The sequence below is a fragment of the Pholcus phalangioides genome, unplaced genomic scaffold (assembly GCF_987345545.1).
Source record: "Pholcus phalangioides strain wild (caught in Gottingen) unplaced genomic scaffold, Ppha-v1.0 ptg000022l_1, whole genome shotgun sequence".
NCBI lineage: Eukaryota > Metazoa > Arthropoda > Arachnida > Araneae > Pholcidae > Pholcus > Pholcus phalangioides.
In genome coordinates, this window is record NW_028301615.1 from 1,518,572 (window position 1) to 1,539,362 (window position 20,791).

Here is a 20,791-nt window from a genome sequence, read left to right on the forward strand (position 1 = left end):
TCGCAAAAAAGCAAAAGTGGTGAGAAAGGCTTTAGCAAAATGCAAATGTAATGATGGTTGGATGTCTACTCGTTCCGTACTTCATTTTTGCGAAAGTTTGCATTCTAAGATTTTCTTTTGCATTTTGCAAAAAATACAATCGTAGCTTACATTCTGCCTTAAGAGCATCAAGGGCCCTGGGCAAAGTGATATTTTTGAGGCTCTATTTGGCTAAAATGTTTTGTCCATACCAAGTTACACGCTTACTCTAAAAAAAATTTTAACTGGGTCTCATTTTCACGAGGGCTCTGCCTTTTAGGTCCCTGTGCTTGGGTAGGCCCATGTGTTAAGATGGCACTGCTTGGCAGAGGTGAATTTACTTAGGGTTTATACAAATTTTGCAGCCTTTCCATTTTATTAATTTTCTGGGCTATAGCCCTCTGCGCCTTCCTGAAATGTCACTGTTCATGGAACACGGGTAACACATTACATTAAAATGAATGCCTGATTGGAAAAGATGCCAGCAATGACAAAATTTGATCATGGTATAAGATAAAAAGCTAGGGCAGCACTTGTGTTCAGCATGGTCCAATACATTCCAAGCTCAAAGAACGCCAACATGAAGTGTTCTAGAAGCAAATATTCACCAAGGAAAATTGGGCCAGGGTGTAGCCAGCTTTTGCCACTGGTGCTTCATTGCAGGTGGGGGAAATAAATATTTGCAAATGACTGATGGACCAGGCTGAAAATTTTCACAATTTGATTGCCAAAAAATAAAATTTTCAATAAATGTTGCTAGTCTTCAAAGCAGTCAGCATCCAGGATTTCTTTGCCAGTTAACCTTCAGCTGTAAAAGTGCTGGAAGGTTGATTCCCAATTTAGTGGTCGGTCCAGTTGCAAAACTCGTTATAAGCACCAACCAGATTTTTTTTACAGAAAAACTTTTGTAGAGAGTTATTTTTTGATCTGACGCTTGTTAAAATGTTAATGCTATGCCATTAAAATTTTAAGCAGTCGGCTAGAAAAATACACTCCCTCTCTCTACAAAAGTTTATTTTTCCACTTTCTGTAAAAAAAAAAACCAGGGTGGTGCTTATAACGAGTTTTGCAACTGGACAACTCACAATTACACAGTAACTTTTTTTTGTTGCCAAGTTTTAGACTGCCAAAATAGTGATATGTCGCCAACATTATCCCACTTGTTACTAAAATATGGAATGTTTTGGGCCTTCCTATCACCCCCCCCCCCTGTATCTAGCAAATAGGACATAAGGGAACCTGAAAAACAAGCAATGTAGAAGAGTGAGAAGAAAAATAGTCAAAACTCTTGGATGAAAAAACCGGCTGTAAAAGAGTTCCATGAAAAACTCTGTACTTATTGGTTGTATGACCATTTTTTGACAACTCAAACTTGCTATTATCTAAGTTTAGGAATACTGTAGTTGGAAAATAGTATATGGGAAAGTTTGCACTTATAAAGTTGCTATTATCTATGTGAAAACTTTCCGTTGGTCACTGAAATCTGTGGTAGCTCCATCTCTGTTGGAAATTCAACCCTTATGTTGATTTCTTGAGAAATGCCTTTTCCGAAAAACTTTGTCACAATTTCAAAAAGCAACTGCTCCATTACATATGGCTTTTTTTAAAACCATAGCATCAAATACAGAAACAGGGTTTTTGCTAATCTAAGGATGGGATACGTAGAACTCGCATTGGCACACACAACATACAAGTAAGGATTGCATAAAAGATTTCAATATTTCATATTTATAGCTTCAGCGGTTTCTGCTTGGAATTATTCCTTTGTATACCCTTCGAAGCCTTCATAACCCCCTCAGGGTTACAATTTCAAAAAAAAAATCACCATCTTAGTGAGCCTTTACATCATAAAATGAAATTATTGAACAAAAATTTTATATTTATAGCTTCAGTAGTTTCATCTTGGCGATAATGAATCAGGACATGCTATTTTATACGTACAGATAAGTAACAAAAAATTCAATATAATTACAACAATCAATAACATTTATTGCTTTATTAGTTTTATTTGTCCCCTTGCAAATAATAAAACTTACAACAAAAAAAACATTACACCTTTGAAGAACAAGAAAATCGGTGCTCCACAGAAATAGAAAACTAAAACATTTTGCAATAAAGTTCATGCACTCACTTTAACAAAAGATTACTTTTTAAAAATCTTCATCAAAAACCAGATAGCCCTATTTTCTTTTTTATAGAAATCAGGCGATGCTGTTGGACAACTTCAATTTTCCCATTTACAACAGTCTGAAAGCAATTTAGCGTATAAAAAAAAATTCACTCACTGGTGATATGCATATATGAGATACCTAAGAACCTATTATATGAGTATTCAATCACAAAATTAAAAAAAAAAGTGCAACTACATTTTTACGCATACCACACCTTTAACAACTTTTTTTACAACAATCTGTGTTTTTTTTCTTCTGTGTCTGGAATATTAACTTGAAAGGATTAAGTTGAAATACCTTAAGGGATGGGTCAATAGGTTACGTAGATAAAAAGTGTCTTAAAGTCCCTGTCAAATTACGAATCTCCTGACTACTGCTCCCGATAGTTACTCAACAGTAGAGAGTTTCTCTAGCAGTTCCTCTTTCTTTTGAATTAATTCTTCATACTTCTTCTGCAGCATCCCTTCTCTTTCCACCTGTCGATTCACATCTTCGGTCAGGGATTCTATCCTTTTCCCAATAGCCAAGTCTTCGTGTTCTTGCAATGTTTTGAAAGTGTTCATTTCAAGGTAAGTCTGTTCGACTTGCTCTACGAGATCCTGAAGCTGTTTCATCAAGGCTGAAGCTCTGGTCTGATACCCCCCGAGCAAAATCTTTAACTTCTTCTCAACTTTTGCGGCTCGTTTGGCTTCTTTGGTCATCTGGGTGCGATTCTGTTCCAATCTCTTGTCCAATGATTCGATCCTGTCTTTCTTGCTGGCCAGATTGGCACGAGTGTAACGATTTTGTCCAGGCAAAAACAGTACCTGAGCGAGACACTCTTCCCACACTTGAGAATAAGCTTCTAGACTGAGATCCCCATGTCCCATTCCCTTTTTGACGACTTCCATTTCTTGCTTCAGCAGATCATCTGCTCTTTCCAAATCTTCGATGCCATATTCGACATATGGATGCCTCTCCAGATACGAAAGATGCAACGCCTGGTTGACTACGCTGACAGGCTTACCTTTAAGCTTTTGGACATTGGCCACACCCATCTGGGACGTAGTAGGGTGATGAACAGCATTGTGGTGGAGCATGATCAACATTTCTTGCTTGATAAGTTCCTCTGCTTTCTGTAATTCGGTGAGAGGTGGATCGCAATGAAGAGGTCGAAGAATAGACGAATTCATGTCCAAGGGACGTGGGAGATCTCTTTGGACAGCTTGCGGTTGTTTTTTTCGCTCTTCCTCCATCTGAATTTCCAATTCCCTTTGCCTTTTCATATCGACATCGGCCTGATCAGGGAGGAATTCTTTACTGATCAATTCATCTTTAATTTGTTGAGGTTCATCAACCACTATCTCAAAGTCGTTTTTCGGCGAGGGCAAAGTGGAAAGCACTTTCTTTAAGATATTTAGATTTTCGGATTTGTAGCTTTTTGCACTCATGCTTTCATCAAATCCTGAATCCTCTGGATTGATGTTCAATTTATCTCGAACAGATCCAACACCCGCTTGACTTCTCCTGGACACAGAACCCGGAGTTCTAGTCGGAGTTACACCATCAGCGCTAGATGCTTGTGATGGAGGCCTGAATGGAGTCGCAATGAGATTGTTTGGAGTAGCAACCATATCTCTTTTGGGTGTAACACCGGAAAAATCAGACTCGTGAAGTGGAGTATTCAGTCCACCCTTTAGAGGTGTGTCAACATTTGAAAGAGCCATGATATTCTGAGCTTCCATTAATATGGTGTCTCTGCTAGCTGAAAGAGTACGGGGTGTACGCATATTCGCTGCACTGGGAGTCAAACTATAGTCAGCCAGCAATGTCTCAGAAACTTTATTTCCAGAAACTTCAGCAGCTTCTCTGGTTGCTTCACTCGCTTTCCCTAACTTCACAACCTGCTCCAGTTCTGCATCAGATATTTGCGGATTCGGAAGAACCAACTTACTTCTCTTCCTAGATGGCTCCATACTTTCGGTGAAGACTGCGGTCGGCATATCATTTTCTTTCCGATTCTTCAATTTCTGTCTGTCTTTCTTTCGCTCCTTCTCTTCTCTTTCACTCCTGAGCTCACCGTCAAGCTGCTGCTGCCTCAGCTTCTTATAGTCTGGATTCATCGGATCGTAGACTTCTTCAGAAGTGTCGTGAAGACCCGGTAGAGGCCTCTTCTCGAATGGAATTTCAGCATTGTAGTCGACACCTTTTTTTCTTCTCTTCCTCGGCTCCAACTCGATTCCAGCCATTCTCAGCTCCCGTCGTTTCTGTAACGCAGCTAGCCTTCTAGCTTCTTCGAGCTGCTTTTCCCTGGCCTTCCTCTTTGCTTTCTTTCCCTGAGTGTTGGCAAGCCTCGCTCTGGCTTCAGATAACATTTCGAGCTCATCTTCGTCCATATCCTTGGGATCTGGCCGAGCTGGCTTGGTCTCCGGATTGGGGTCAATCTCACCAGGTTTGAGTTTCCTTGGATCATCGGTCGTTTCTCCGTCCTCTTCTTTTCTCTGGGCTTGATCGAGGAGGTACTCGTAATGCTCCAAGCACTGGGCAGCTGTCCTCCCAATTATTGGTGCGATCGTTCTCCACTGAGTTGGCATGAGTTTGGCGAGATGGAGCAATTTCTCTTCCTCTTCCCGGGTCCATTCGGTTTTCTTGATGCTCGGATCCAACCACTCGTACCACCTAGCTTTACACTGCTTGGCGGATTTCCTATGCAACAGAGACGCGATTCGAGACCATTGGTTTTTGCCGTATTTCATCACAGCCGCTTTGAGGATCTCATCCTCGGTGTTCCGCCACACTCCACCCTTTATCATAATTCGAGGCATTTTTGATTCTTTAAATTATAATTAATTGTCGAAACCGATCTATATATAAATAAAAATTAATCGGAAACTGAAGAGACTAACCCTTGATAGCTATCTCGAGAAACAACAACAACGCTATTGATGTTGCCAGCCACAAATCAGTAATTTCTAAAAAGCAGGGGATAGCGTGAATAGCGTCTCCTATAGGTAGGGTGACCATACGTCCCGTATTTCCCGGGACAGTCCCGGTATTTTCTCTTTTTTTGGCCGTCCCGACTTTTTGGCAAAAGTGTTCCGGTTTTTCCCATATTTCACACGACGTATTTTTCAACTCATAAATTATTTTATGATAGTTACAACTATATATGGGATATTAATCTCCCACATTTGCCTTGGTAAACTTTTTTTTTTTTTTTTTTTTTCGTGGAATACATTTTAATCCACTGCAATTTACAGTAATGCATCATTTCCCGCCATTGGGATTTTTCCGTAATGTCAACAATATGTGGCAACTTTGTTTGGTTTTGGCATCGCTTTTGGCGATAATTGGCGATGTCCCGTATTTTCCCGTATTTGGAATCCCGATGTCCCGTATTTCTCTCGAGGAAATATGGTCAGCCTACCTATAGGTATTCACAGTGTTTCTAAAAAAAATCAGATTATGTAAATTTATAACTTTTTACGGATTGAAATAATTCAGAAATACGATAATTTATTGTTAAAAATAGTTATAAAACCGTGTTTAAATTGATTAACGTAATCTGAAGGAAAAGTCGATTACCAGACGAGATACGCATCATCATCACTATCAAGCTCTCGAAATTTAAATCGAAGATGGCGGCTAGTGTAAACAACGTGGTTAGCGAGGGGCCTGCGAAAAACATGGAGATCCCCAAGAATTCGCGCAAGAGTGTTTTCGACTTGTTGTGGAAGCTTTCTGATTTCAAGAGCACCGTCCGCATGGAAGCAGTCTCGTCATTGATCCGTCTCGTAGCGCACAAGCAAAGCGACTTCGAGGTTGGAGCGTGATTTTATTAATCATCTTTATCTTTGTTTATATTATATATATAGTGTGAAGTTATTGAAACTGTATTTTAATACGAAGCACACGCGTTCATATATTATAGTGAGTTATTACATTATAATGTGGGGTGGACTGATTGGCCAATCACAAAAGATGTTGAACAATTTTTCGTACACGTGATACAATGTGGTATCCCCCCCCCCCCCAAGCTAGCCTAAAGCCGGGTTTTCCTAGGAGCAGGTTACCTGCACCGTGTGCAGCGTAAAAACGCTGATTGGTTAAAAAATGTAAATTTCATGATTTTAACCAATCAGCGATTTCACGCTGCACGCACCGTGGAAAAACTTTTCCTAGGAGTACAACTTTTGCGCCGTGTGCAGCGTGAAAACGCTCATTGGTTAAAAACCTGAAATTCAGGTTTTTTTTCCCTACCAATCAGCATTTTCACGCTGCGTGTGCTGTAGAAACCTGCTCCTGGGAAAACCTGGCTTGAAGCCGGGTTTTCCTAGGAGCAGGTTACCTGTGCCGCGTGCATCACGACAGCGCTTTACGTTGGGTGTTATTGGCTGACTCCTTCTGGAGGAGTCAAATGCATCGTGTGCCGCGGTTTTGCCGATATTCTCTTCAATCTTGTGTGTTTTATTTCCCTTCCCTTCAAACCGGAGTATGCAGGCGACAGAGTAGCTGATGCCAAAGCCATATACTTTATATAGCCGCTCTGATCTGATGCGCCTCGCTAGGAAAACACAAACGCGTAGCGTGATTATGTAACACGGTTGTGTCTGCGTGAAATAGTCTAATTCGGTTCACGCTGCGCAACAAACCTATTCCTAGGAGCAGGCTTTCTGCTGCACGTCCAGCGTGAAAACTGTGATTGGTCAAAAAACCTGAATTTCAGGTTTTAAACCAATCAAGCGTTTTCACGCTGCACAGGATGCAGAAATTCTATTGCTAGGGAAACCCCGGCTTAATGGTTATGTCAACCGTATCAAGCTTCGTATATATTCACTGATGATAATGTTGCACAATGATACCCTATTGACGTGCAGCTATTCATGAGCCAAACCCATGGCATACTTTGCGTGTAACTGTTCCTCATGCTATATCTGGCTAAGATTCCGTAAGGGTGGGGGTTGCGTCAAATATGGCGATTATTTTATATCACCAACTGATTTCCTTGGCACTGTGGCTCTTTTGAAAATTTTCATTGGTGGCAATGTTATTCTTGCTAAGGTGCTACCCTGTTATCTATTTTTGCACCATTTTCATTTCTTATTGTCACCAGCGTCTTAGGTCACATTATGTTGTGTTCGTCATGATTGAAATTTATTTAGCAGAAGCCCTGTTTGTAATTGCACATCCTTTGCTTGAGAATATTTCAATTTTTTTTATAGGTGAACAGAACTGCTGCTTTAGCCCATTGTTTCTTAACCGCTGGGCCCTGACATCATTCAAACGGGGCCATGAGTCATTCATTTTTTCATGTTTATCCATTTATTTCCCATTATTCGTACGTATGGCTGAGCCTTCCAGTCACAAAAGAAAAAAAAAAAAAAATCAACCAGCTGGTGGGCTTACAAAGGTTGAGAACCACTGCTGTAGCCAATAGCCTACTTTCTTTATTGGTTCCAGATTTCCTCCTTGTGATGTTCCAACTTGGCAAAAAAAAGTGCCAAATTTCTTTTTTGTCGGTTATCTTGATTTTCACGATGTTGAAGATACTTGTGAGCAAAAAAAATCCAGGTTGCCAAGAAAAGAAACTTTGGCGGAATCAGAAATTGCCAAATTTAATGCAACTCTGCTTATGGAATCTTAAATAATACGCAAAGCTGTTAATATATGAAGAAATTAGTTCCTGTTGTTTTTTTTTTCACTTGAACCCTGTGGGACCATCCACCCCTTCCGGTTGGGGTTCACGGTGGGTGGGGGACCATATATCTCAGGAAGTAGAGTTGGAAGTTGGAGTCTCAGGAAGTACATCAACAAGCCAATAGTATCTATAACCATAACTTGAAAATTCAAAGTCAGTGATACTTTTCGTCGCGCGATGAACATATGACCTGCGACACACTTTGGGTTAAAACTGCTCTATCTCAGGAAGTAGAGTTATTTAAATAAGCCAGAATTAATAATAATAAGCTTCTATTGTCTGTGAATAGAACTTTCAAAGTCGTAGACTTAAAACTTCATTTTTGTAGCTATAGTATAAGCCCTTTTGGCAAAGTGTTGGTGATTTATTTTCTCTGGTGAGAAAAGCATTCAAAAGCATAACAAGAAGCCACCAAGAGTCAAACAATCATGCTTTTGGTGGTCTGTTGCCAAAGGAAAACAAATTGCCGACACATTGCCAACAAGGAATAATGCTATGTGTTAAAACAAAAAAAAATGCAATAAAAAGTAACGACAGAAAAATAACATTCTCAGACTAAAGGGAGGCGATCAAGTTAAAAAATAAAACATCCCAGACCAGATACAGGATTGAAAATAATAAACTCGAAAACTATAATAAGGACTCTGGCAAATGAAGATCTCTGGGTTTGGTAGAAAAAAACATTTTGGGTTTAATAAAAACATGATTGCAGGATTGCAAAAAGAGGTTCTAAGAGATCAGATCCTAATATTTTTTAACTACACTAAACACAGAAGGCATGATCGAGGGTCTGTCTAGACAAAATTTGGGTCCATTTTTCCAGACCCTTCACAAAATTCTAGATCTGAAAAACAGGACCTTGTGAAAAAGTCTGGACAGATCCCTGATGATAAAAAATGATGAAAAGGAATGGAACAACTGAACCTGATGATGATGGATAAGGGTACATCGCGGCTACCCATGCTAAAACAGAACAAAGAAATGGATTTTTGAATGCCCTGCAGAAAACAAAAGAAGGGTCAAGGTTGGGGCCCTATAGTCTCATCCTAAGAATCCAGGTTTGACCCCGTTGATGGCACATTGGTGGTCAGCTGAAGTTGGTTTCCTGCAGTTTTCCAGCTTCTAGGTGCGAATGCGAGCCTGTCTCCCAGTTGAAAAAGTCTTTCCGCGGTGAACAGATAGATTTATAACACGATACTGACATAACATGAAAATTCAAGCATTCTCATCTTTACTTCAGAAAAGGGAAGACAGATGGCAGCACAAACACGAAACAAGCACAACTTGACAACATAAATAGCCTACGTTAGAGTGCACACATACACTCAGAACACACATTCTGTCAGACCAGACACAACCCAGTCTCTGTCCTTTCTGGGATGTAAGCCTTTTACCCGTGTGGGTTGGGGAGAGCCGGGGCTGGGGAGCCCGCTGGTGAATCACCAGTAGGCGTCCCCTCCCGACCCTCTGACTAAGTCCTAGCTGCAAGTGCAAAGCCTGGTCTTTTAGGGTGTCCTCAGCGGCAGCAGCCATCCCTGGGGACGGGCCCACAAACCTGAGCCACGGCCAAGGGGGCCTGACCCCCGACTTCAAAAATCCCCTGGGTGCTTTTATTTATCTGGAGGGTATTTATAGCATGTCATAAAAGTGCTGCTTCGTGGCTGCCGATGCAACATGTGCCACCACGGAGCTCAGCTTTCTTATTTACATAGCATTCCGCCACGCGACAGATTTCCGTATTGGGGGGGGGGGAGTTGCTGTTTCAAAACACACATTCTGGCATGTGCCGATTTGTTAGAAATTCTGTGAAGGAATGTGTGCGATGTGCATGTATGGTTAAGTAGTAATAGTAGTCCCCCATAGTCTGCTTGACCAGAGCTTGATGATAGAGAAAAACTCATTTGAAAACGTCTCGACTATAGAAGGAGTATTTAAACTAGTGCCGCCTGCATTAAGAGGGGCCATCACTCCTCCTAACAGCCAAATTATATTGGAAAAATTTTGTATGTTGTGGATGATCTGATGCACTTGCACAATAAGTCACTTCTTCGCCATGTCGATGGAGGGTGGGGGGGGTAACACCTTCCCAAAAGCAGAATAATATGGAAACATTTATCTGTCCGTAAAATATGGGATGATCAAATGAACTTGCACAATTTCACTCCTCCTATCATGTCATCCAGGATCAGTGTGAACGTGTTCAAAAAAATATTTTTTTCATCTTTTATAGAAATCTGGCGAACATGATCAGAAGTGTCCAGACTTTGATTACGTGATAGAGCGTCTTATCAATGGATTATGTTCTGCTAGAGAAGGAGTTAGGCAGGGATACACATTGACCTTAACAGAGGTAATATATTTTTCATTATTAAAAATTTAGTTATTTTTCTTCTTTGGTTTTTAATTTAATTTTATTTTCTAGTTGTAAGAGAACTTTGTAGTTTAATCTCCCATCAATCGAAAATCTGTTTGTGATGGATTTTGGATCTATTGCATTGAATGCAGATTTGAACATAAAATCATGTCACATTGTCACAGGCATTAGATTTTAAACTTTTGTTCCTCTTCTAATTAGATACTGAGGCTGTTTCCCATAATTGATGTGGAAGAAATACTGCAACGTATGGAAAAGTGCCTACCAGTCAATGTGAAGGAGGTGAGCAATGATGTTTCTGAAAATATCTTTGAAATTAACATGCTTGGTTGTGTAATGTTTCCTCTGATATTTTTTACCTGCGTAGTTCTGTTATTCTGTGTTACATGATAGTATATATGTGGCCGTTAAAGTGTATAATTCAGTTACTTCATAGAATAACTGAATTATACACTTTAATGGTAACATTTATAAATGGCTGTCACTGTACACAACTAATATACAGAATTCCTACTGTGCAGTAAAATTTGTGTGCTCTGAAGAATTTTCTTGTTGCCTTACACATGCATAGAGAGGAATAGCCTATTGACTGGAAGCTACACAGAAGCAAGCTTGACAAGGCCTGAGTGGTACAATAGAATTTGAGTACTCAAATATTTTACATCTGCATAGGAGGTGGGGATTATGAATCTTAATATTCATATGGGTGTGATACTGAGAAACAGTTAAAGAACATAAGTTTTTTGATTCAAAGGAATGATGTGATTTCACCTCAGATGTTTTTGTTTAATATTTTTTGTCTTTAAAATTTCTCTTATATCTTACAATAGAAGTTGAGCTAATCATTTTCTTACTTTTAGTGCTTCAGTTTTCCTAATGGTGCAATATGAAAGTATTATAAAAAGTTTTTCAAAAACTATTCTAATCATAGTTTGTGCTCTTGAATTTGTTTCATAGGAAAAGAGTCAAAAGGTCATTGGTCAGCTTCTCACATACAGCGCGTTGATACGATCCAATCGCCTCGCAGATAGCTTGCACCTATCACTGGCTGCCTTGAATTTGTTTCAACTATCACGGAAAAAGAACTTCATTCAGCCTGCTGCTTATCAATTGATTCTTTGCTTGTTTTCTCAGGTGAGAACTCTCAAACTTTTTGTTTTTCTACACACTTGCTAACTGTTGCTAAGTCTTCATAGTTTCTGGTATAGTACAGAGTTCCATTTTAAAATTGTGATTCTGCTTAGTCCTTGAACAGCTGTCATCTCTTATGTTAGCAAGGTAACCCTTTTTTTTCCTGCTCACAAAATTTCAAACGTTGTGTATTTTTTAAATTAATTTCATTTTAAATTTCATTTTTAAGGAAACAAAGTATTTTCTAGAAATTTCTAGTATTTTCTAGTATTTCCTTTTGTTTGTGTGTGATATTAGGAATTTAATTTTATGAGCACTGTTTTTCAAACCATTGTGTAACATCAGTTATCAAATATCATCTAGAACTTAATGTATTAATTATTTCTTCAAATTCATTTCTTTATAGTTGGATAGTGAAAAATTCAAGGAATTTATATGGCCACATTTGAAGAAAGAACTAAAGGCTGGTTGGGAGAAAGCCACACCATATGACATTGCATTTCTCACTGTTACACTGAGGATGTTTCCAGTATGTTTGACATGCCTTATTTTTTAAAGAGTATAGTCAAATACCGGGATAGCACACTCATCTTATAAAAAACTAAGTATTTTTTTGTCTTGTCAGGTTAGAGTGATAGTAAATGAACATTAGCAATAAATCAGGATGGTGTGTGATCTGACATAGTTTATGTATGCAGTCATATTTGAATGATTCTTCTTCAGAGGAGAGAAATAAAGATTGTTCTTAATTAATTTCGGGAACTGTGAATTGCTTTCATGAAGCTGTTAAAAGAAAATAACTGATCATTGAAGAAAGTGGGGGGGGGGGTTAATTAGTGTCACAAAATACTCTCACTATGTGATATAAAATCTAAAAAAAACATCCTAAAGATTTTTTTCAAAGTTGAATGATTGTGTTTATTTTCTCTGGGTAGAAATTAAATATTTTCCCATTCATAGTTGTTAAATATCGTAATTTTAAGTTTAAATTCTGTATTTTTAAATTAAATGTGTCTTCCTGCATATTACTGTGAGTTTGGCTTATGTGCTGTGGGAATTTTCTCCCCTCCCCTAATAATGATTTTACATTTTTCCTTTAAGTAAATTTTTTTCCATTGGTCTCGTAAAAAATGTAATTTTAATCTCGTCTAAAATAATATTTGTGATAACCCACATACTTTTTCTGTTTAGGAATGTATAGGACAAAAATTCCTTAAGAAGCATTGGGGAAATGAAAATTTGGTTTCAGAAGAGAACCTGGAGCGCTGGAAAATGATATTGAAGGCAAAGGATTAATTTTAGTTCTTTTGTATAAAATAACCAGCTCATTTTTCAAAAGCAAAAAAAATTTTTTTACCTATTATTTTTGCACTATATTTGATATCATACAATTTTGAATTAAACCCAGTTAATGTGAGCAGTGGAAATATCTAGCTTCTGCTTTCTGCTTGTATTTATCATTGCCCATATCTGCCGCAAAATAAAAAGAACAAAAAGTTACATCATGCAAATTAGAAATGCATAATAAATCCTAATAATATAGTTTTTCGGAATGATATAAGAAGTTTTGGAATTTACTTATATTCGATTATTGATTTGAATTCTTTTGCAGCAATCCACAATGGCTCATCCACATGTTCATCCAGTTTGTCTAGAATTTCTAGAGCTTATTCTGCAAAAGAAATTAGTGAAAGAGTTATGGGCAGATGTGGTTGATGGTAAGCCTTTTTATAAAGATACTTTTTTAACAGATTCTGTTCAGTGAGATGACTCGTTCTGATGGATATTTTACATTTCACAATAAGATTCTCATTTTGTTTTTTTTTTGTTTTTTTTTGCATCCTTTGTATATAATATGACAAGTGTAAGATAACAGATGAGATGGCATGGGGCCCCTCCAATTGCTTTGAAAATATAACTCCATCCTATTATGTGTACATTCATCCATCTTAACGAAACCCAGAAACTTTTCTTCAACTGCCAACCCCATCTCATCTGTAATCATCACAAAATTTGTTAATCGCGACAGTGCCCAATTGTCTGGGGAAAATATGCTGTAAAAATCTTGTATGTTAGATTTTTTTCTTTTGACACAAAATAAAGTGTAAGGGACTGTGCCATGAAGCTGGGCTGGAAGAGATCTTGGCAATGGGATAAGTCCAGTGGCAAAGTTCTGGCGTTCATTCATTCATGTACCCTTCACTGAATTCTGAATCTAAAAAAATGATACATTTACAAAATACAAGTTTAAAACCATAAATTTTAAATTCTATTTTTTTTTAAATAAATTAAACTAGATTATTCCACCTCCCACAAAGTTATGAATCGTGAATCATTTTCGCAAAAACCCGACCCTATATAAAAAATCCTTGCAAAAAATCCAAATACAGATGCAAATACACCCTTACATTTGTATTTGGGCGTCACTGCTCTCCCCGAAAATGTTAATGTTGCTGCTGTTACTTTCTGTGTGTGACACAAAAGTGTAACGCTATAAACTCCAATTCAAAGATAATACCTAATTGAATTTTATTAATCAACTAATTATAATTTTGTGCAGTAAATAAATGGCAAGGGGTAGATGTTTATGTAACATTTTTATGCATATTTCCCCCCCCCCCCACTCTCCATTGATATATTGTTTTTTTTTAATATTTGGTTTAGAGAATCTATTTGAGAAAGACCGTGATAAGTCCTACCTTGGCTTTCAGCTTGTGAAAGAAATGCTTAAGAGAATCAACAAAAAGAAATTGGTATGTGAGCAACAGATTTTATTATTGGAATGATTGGTTATAACCTTTTTGTGTTTGCTTTTATATTTTCTTGATAAACTCCATGCATTTCTTTTGTTTGAATAAAAAATATTTCCTAATTTTGAATGGGCCTCATTTGTAGGTGAAAGTTGTGATTTCTTCAAAGTTCAGATCTGTATTTTCCAGAAGCTATGCAAATAAAAAAAATCCTCTGCATTCTGCAGCCACTGAACTTGTAAGTTTTCATTTTTTCTTCAATTTTTTTTGTAATTATAGTTGTATATGATTCATGTATAAAAATTAAATTTATTCACTAAGCATGCTCCACGATGTTTAAAATGAATGGGGAAATTATAGAAAATAACAAAGATCCCCTGTATTAAAACATTCTCAGTCGGGATTTAAATTTTCATTTAAATGACATACATATTTCATAGTCCAGGTCTTTTTTTTCTACTTGTAAGAAAGCTTTTTAATACCATTGAATTTACTATACATCCTAGCAATGAGGCGCTATAGCGCATCAAATACCTGGAATTTCGGAAAAGGACACATAAAAATTTGGTTCATGATGCCTCCGGGACGCGTTCTTTCCTAGTTCCAAGAAGAAAAGGTAGAGAGAAAACCTCTCTAGCTTTTCCCCCTTCTTTTTACCATCTATTGTGATCGCGCGACCTTGAAAAAGTGGATTTACTATGTATACTGTACTGCATTGTACTGATATACACAGGTTGTTAAAGAATAATATGGATACCTAGTTGCTTCCCTGAATGAAGGGCCATGTACAGAATTATAAAATTTCGGAGTTTTTATTCCCCTGCGGATTTTCTCTCCTCTGGTTACATACCGAAAATTATGGTACTTTCGCAGCTATCTTCCGGCATTCAAAGGCAGTGTCTATATGCATAAGTTTGCCTTGTTCCTACAAGATCGCGAATGCACATTTTTTGAAAAATAAAAGATTTGGAATGCCTGTTGAAATTGTAAAACATTTTCTGAGAGATTGTTCAGAAAAAAAAACAATCTGAAAAACTCTACTTTGAATATCCACAGTTCGTAGTAGTCACAGTTTCGTATTGCTAAAATCACAAGTATTCACCCAGAATCGACTTTTGGAGGCGCACAAGGATTTCTTCCACAGAAATTATGGGTCACTAGTACTCAGAAAGAATTTTAATTAACATATATGAATGTATTTTTTTTTAAATATTTTATTTTTCGACAAACATATTTTTAACTTTTGATCTTCTTGAAGGAGCATGGGCCCCATTTACCATCCCCTCCCAGATTTTGCCTTTGGTGAAAATCCAGGCTTGGAACCTGTGATTGCAAAGTGGTAATTGGCTAAAAATACTATTTTCTAAGGTTCCCAATTTTGACTTGGCTATTCCTTTAAAAAAAAAGCCCTGGTTGCCACGATAATCACACAGATCCACAACACAAATATGTAAACATTAAATTTCAAATCCACACATTATCAATTTGGAAGATAGATGCAGGGCTGTAACTGGGGGGGGGGGGTCTAGTGCCCAGGGCTCTGGACTAGAGGAAGCGCCAAATTCACCCTTTATATAACTGCTTCTTCTACATAACATGCAGTGCGTGGTTGCCCCCATTTGAGAAAGTATCTAGTTGCAGCCCTAGATAGATGGCACTATCTACTAAACACAAAACATGCCAAATGATGGGCTCATGCACATATTAGCACACTGTTAAGTTTCACCAACACAAATCTGACATAGCTCCCATATTCAGGTGTGAAAATATGTGGCAGTTAAATGGTGGTAGATCAGAGTGGTGGGCCATCAGAAAGGAAAAATATCATTCTACCAAGACATCGCTTCCCAAGGATTTATATGAATAGAGAATCAGAACACATGAGTGCCTGAGAGAGAATGTCATTTACTTTAAATTTAATCAGAAGATATTATTGAGAGAGATGAGATTTTTTTAATATCTAGTTGATGAAATGAAAGGAAATGGAAAATCAACCAGAAGAGAATTTATAGATTTATTTATTAGTAAATATGTAAATGTGTGCCTCCAACTTTTAATTATAGTGGATCCTGCCTATAATGTTTTTCCAAAAGTTGTCATAAAAAAACGTATGCAGGAAAACACTTTAAACAGGAAATTTTAATGAGAAGTAGCTTATCCGTTGTGCATTGCTGCTATCTCAGAAGAAAGGAAATTCAAGGAAATGAAGGAAAGGAAAAAAAAATATATATATATGTCAGAAACCCCTTCGCGAGAGTGTACTCAAGAATTTCCCAAAGTTTCATGGCGATCGGATGAATGGTGTAGTAATGCATAAAGAACAAACAGACATACATTCCTTTTTATATATATAGATTACTTACAGCTGGGACTGTGAAAATAAGTTACTAAAACATTCTCTAAATGGGAACATCATGAGAAGGATCAACTGTATATTTGCTTAAGATTTATTTTATTTGTTATTCCATGTTAAATTCTCAGTGTTAATGGGCTTCTTTGCAAGCTGTTCCTACTAGTAGCCAATAGAAGTAAATGAACCTCTCTGAATAGAACATGTTTTCAGAAATGTATTATTTATTTGATTCACAGAGATCCTTCTCCTACCCAGAACATGGCCTGCTGCTCTGTCTCAATAAAGAAATATAAGCAGGTGATTAAATACCTTGGGCATGCTTGCTGGAAAATATTCAAGAGATAAAAGTGAATTATGTGGGGGGGGGGACGTACTTTTTTTAAAAGATAATTTTGTTCAAGAGGGACCCACTTTCACTCAAAGGACCCAGGTAAATTACAGTACAGCGGCATCTCTGATACACACAGTCAATGCTTATTATAATAACCTAAATCATTTTTTCAAAAATGAAGTTGTATTGAGTGATCATTATGTTGAAAGGAAGTCATATAGGATGGTTGTTATATAGAAACATTTGGGACTCATTGTACCAGTTGTTGTAACAAAATGCACGCTGTAATTCATGGTTGTTATAACGAATATCGGCTCTATATGCATATACAGTGCTATTGTTCAGATAGCCATATCTACTGTATGTATGCATTTATATGCATTAACAAATCACTTTGGAATAAAATTCTTGAGTGGTGGATAAAAATATTTTTAGACTTTATATATGATTCAGCAATTCATTCAATACTGAATGATTTCTTTAGGCCACTTTTCTGTGCCAACATGTGAAAGGAACTGAAGACCCTAATCTACAGATTCTGATTCTTCAATCATTTATACATCCGTAAGTTTTTTAAAATGTTACTCACAGTTTGTTTTATATGGTGGATCAAAAAGTCAGAAAGGTGAACTTTGAAGGTTAGATAATAAAAAATATATATAATCTCAGAGAATACTTATTTTTCAGGAAAGGGTCATCATTAGCACAAATTATGAAAAGCAAAGAATTTTGCCTGGCTGTATCTTATGTAAGTATAGTTATTTCATGTATTTAATGCTTCTAATTTTGAATAATAAACTTAAAATCATGTTTTTTTATTTTGCGTGCAATAAATGTTTCAGATGAAATGTATATGAACAGTATCGATAAATAAAACCAATCTAAAAAGTGGTTCTGGCTAATTGTATGATTAAAATTATATTATAGCTCTCATCAGAAGCAGTAAAATGTTTCTACAATCTTCTAAAGGATATGATTTTTGAAGAAAAGCAAGAAGGGTAATGAATGAAATGTTATTTTTTTTGTTATAAAGTATTTATACAAATAAAAGGCCACAACAAGCAAAATGCCCAATGAGGTGGCTCAGAAAGACTTAAAATACTTAAGTCTTTATTCATTTTTAATTTATGTACATTTTCAACTAGAAGAGAAGTGTATATACATGATGAGAGAGAGAGATATATATCTATCTATCTAGGTTAGAGAGTTTCTCTTCTGCTTGTAATGTATAATTTTTTTCATGTGAACTTTAAATTTCAATGGTTATAAACTATTGAAGCAAAGCACATATAAAGTAGCTTTGAGTCTTTCAATTTAATTTTATACTATTCACAATATGTGATGAAAAAATTTATCAATTTTTAAACAGGATATTTTTTTAAAAATTTCATTTTAAAAGTTAATTCATTAATAAAAAAAAGTTAAAATTCATTTTACACTGAAACCTGTTTTTGTGTGGTCTTTTTTTGTGCGGTTTATGAAAACTTCAATCAAATTAGAATATAATTGACGAAGTTATCAATAAAAAAAATTTAGTAGGTTTGATCGGCCATTTAGTGTTTTCGATTTTTGATATTTCATCACATCGTTACGCTAGCACATGGCATCGGCGGAGGTTTAATACTTTCAGTGAAAATGATCTTGTCGAAATGATTCAGGATGAAACCGTAAGGGATGATGACATTATAAATTACGTAACAGCAGTGCCGTCTTAAGGCATGGGTTTACCTGGGCATAGCCCAGGGGCTTAAATTTTCGAGAATTTGTTTGGTAGGGCCTCAGCAAAATCAATTGGCCCATGATGCTCTTAAGACAGCCCTGCGTAATAGATGTTACGGATGGGCAAGAAGAACCCGATTATATGACAGCAGATAAAATAGGACTCTAACTTTGCAGTAAATTAGAAGGTAATTTTCTTGCAATCGATGTTGATTCTGAAAGAACTTCAAAATGAGCTTCAATCTTGTATATTTGTCTACCGACACATATACAAGCGTCTAGTGAAACAACAGTTGTCGCAAAAACTGATCACAGACTACATGGTAACTGAAAAAAAAGTCAACTCTAAATGAGTGCGAGGTAGTATCTTCAAGTGACGAAAGTGATTTTGAACCAGTTTACCACAAGAAAATTTGCGTATTGTCAGACTACGAAGGATAATGGTTATACATTTTTAAAAGTTTTGTATGTGTAAAATAAGTACATACATATGTAAAAAAAATATTTAAAAATGTTCACATGTGTATTTTCTAAATCAGATTCCAAAGGTTTGGTATATCAGAGGTTTTACACTCTGATATACACTCGGTTTCATTGTTTATTGCTATAACTCAGAGCCATACTGCCCTAAGCTGCAAAATTTAGTTTGGGGGGGGGGCAGGTGGCAAATTTTAGGTGGAAACAAAGAACACCATTATAAAATTACCAAATTTTAAACTTGGAGGGGCAGTAAAATCGTGTTCAGTAAAATAACGAAAATCCTAGTCACTGCCAGGTCTTTTAGTATAGCAATTTTTTTTTGTCATCAATATATATTAGTACAGAAAAACTTGTAGCCTCCATAAAAGTCAATATTTTTTATCTTACACAGTGATCAAGATGGCATAGAAACTCATGAACGACATCAAGCAGTGGTTCAGGTATTTACTTAGCCCTTTATCTACTACACTATGAAAAAATTAAATAATTGTCATTAAGTAAGTTTTTTTGTGGATCATTTTAGTTCTAATTAAAGCCTGAAAACAACAAAAATTTTACAAAAAACTTAGTACACAACAAATTAACTTGGTGCTTTAAAATATTGTTGGCACTATATGCTTACAATAAAAATAAAAAAACAAATTCAGATATGTTGAACAATATAGTTGGGTGGATATTTATTTTACCACAAAGAAAACCATAATTTGCTTTTTATGCATTTGCTAAATGTTAAGGAACACTTTGGGGGGGGGGGGCAGCGTTTTACTGCATTACAAAATTGTAATGCGTAAACACTTCTACAGAGGCAAAACATCTAACTGCCCTAATTAACATATTTAACAAACTAATAGTCTCACGCTTGGACTGCCATCTGGTAATTGTAAAGTAGTTATGCAGCCTTTATACTTCGAAATACCAACACCTAATTAAATATGTAAGGAATATTACAGGGATTAAGAAATTAGTGGTATTTCAAAGTACCGTCAGTAGTCAAAAAGTCTATAACATAAATGTATATATTCTCAGTATATTTAATTTACAAATATTTTATTTTTCCAAATTTTGGCTATTTCTATCTCACTTTTTTACACTTTTGTCCTTAGGGGTTGGGAAGGACATGCTATTTAAAATATATCCTCATCTGTGTTGAGAGTATTTATGATAATATTGACATAAAAAATAAAGCTATAAAAAAAAAATTTCCATTGCAGTGATTTTGGTAATGTAGATTAAGAAAAATTTCTGAAAAAAAATCTGTTTGTAGACTTGGATGAATTTGAAAATGAATGTGCTTAATATTTCTGGATTGTTTTCTTGTAGTGAATTCCAGTGTTCGAATTTTTTTTGTATACTTGTACATTAACATGATTTTATGTTCGATATTTTTTCTTTCAATTTTTAATGTAGATAGGAAATTTGCTTTCTCATTCTTCAGTGGTGTCTGATATGGATTGGAGAATATCTGTTCTCAAGTTCCTGTTTTTGCATTCATATTTCACAGTTGTGAAGAAAAGTGATGATATACTTGAGGTTTGTGTTCTAAATAACTGGTATTTTTATCATCGGAAATATAACTTAATTGAATGAAAATCTTTTTATGCTCAGTATTTTTAAGGGGGGTCATTCAAGTATTACGTCAGCATCGGGGGGGGGTGGTCGGATTTGCAGACTTTTGATGACAAGGGGGGAGAGGGGTTTGAAGGTTGCTTACGTCATCAACCACCCCTTTTTGAAGATATTAAATATTCTAAGCTACTGACGAAGTTTTCCTGACAAGGGGGGAGATC

The 20,791-nt window shown here is 36.4% G+C and overlaps 2 protein-coding genes across 2 annotated transcripts in view; one reads left to right on the forward strand and one right to left on the reverse strand.

Annotated features, from left to right (window-relative positions):
* Positions 1 to 1,999: 1,999 nt before the first annotated feature.
* Cdc5 (cell division cycle protein 21) lies at positions 2,000 to 5,107 on the reverse strand. Its single transcript, XM_089249654.1, has one exon. The coding sequence runs from the start codon at positions 4,991 to 4,993 to the stop codon at positions 2,576 to 2,578; it is 2,418 nt and encodes an 805-aa protein (XP_089105780.1). The 5' UTR covers positions 4,994 to 5,107; the 3' UTR covers positions 2,000 to 2,575.
* A 664-nt stretch (positions 5,108 to 5,771) lies between these two features.
* Mybbp1A (MYB binding protein 1a) overlaps positions 5,772 to 20,791 on the forward strand; it is a 41,692-nt gene continuing 26,672 nt past the window's right edge. The window contains exons 1-14 of the mRNA XM_089249259.1: positions 5,772 to 5,989; positions 10,097 to 10,216; positions 10,442 to 10,522; positions 11,198 to 11,374; positions 11,778 to 11,900; positions 12,563 to 12,655; positions 12,984 to 13,089; positions 14,036 to 14,124; positions 14,267 to 14,359; positions 17,290 to 17,369; positions 17,493 to 17,553; positions 17,733 to 17,803; positions 19,396 to 19,444; positions 20,412 to 20,534. Of these exons, the coding sequence (XP_089105385.1) occupies positions 5,807 to 5,989; positions 10,097 to 10,216; positions 10,442 to 10,522; positions 11,198 to 11,374; positions 11,778 to 11,900; positions 12,563 to 12,655; positions 12,984 to 13,089; positions 14,036 to 14,124; positions 14,267 to 14,359; positions 17,290 to 17,369; positions 17,493 to 17,553; positions 17,733 to 17,803; positions 19,396 to 19,444; positions 20,412 to 20,534 (1,449 nt within the window). The 5' untranslated portion in view covers positions 5,772 to 5,806. The remainder of the gene's footprint in view (positions 5,990 to 10,096; positions 10,217 to 10,441; positions 10,523 to 11,197; positions 11,375 to 11,777; positions 11,901 to 12,562; positions 12,656 to 12,983; positions 13,090 to 14,035; positions 14,125 to 14,266; positions 14,360 to 17,289; positions 17,370 to 17,492; positions 17,554 to 17,732; positions 17,804 to 19,395; positions 19,445 to 20,411; positions 20,535 to 20,791) is intronic.

Excerpts from the sequence above, each read along its gene's own strand:
- Cdc5 (XM_089249654.1), bottom strand. The coding sequence starts at position 4,993 with ATGCCTCGAATTATGATAAAGGGTGGAGTGTGGCGGAACACCGAGGAT.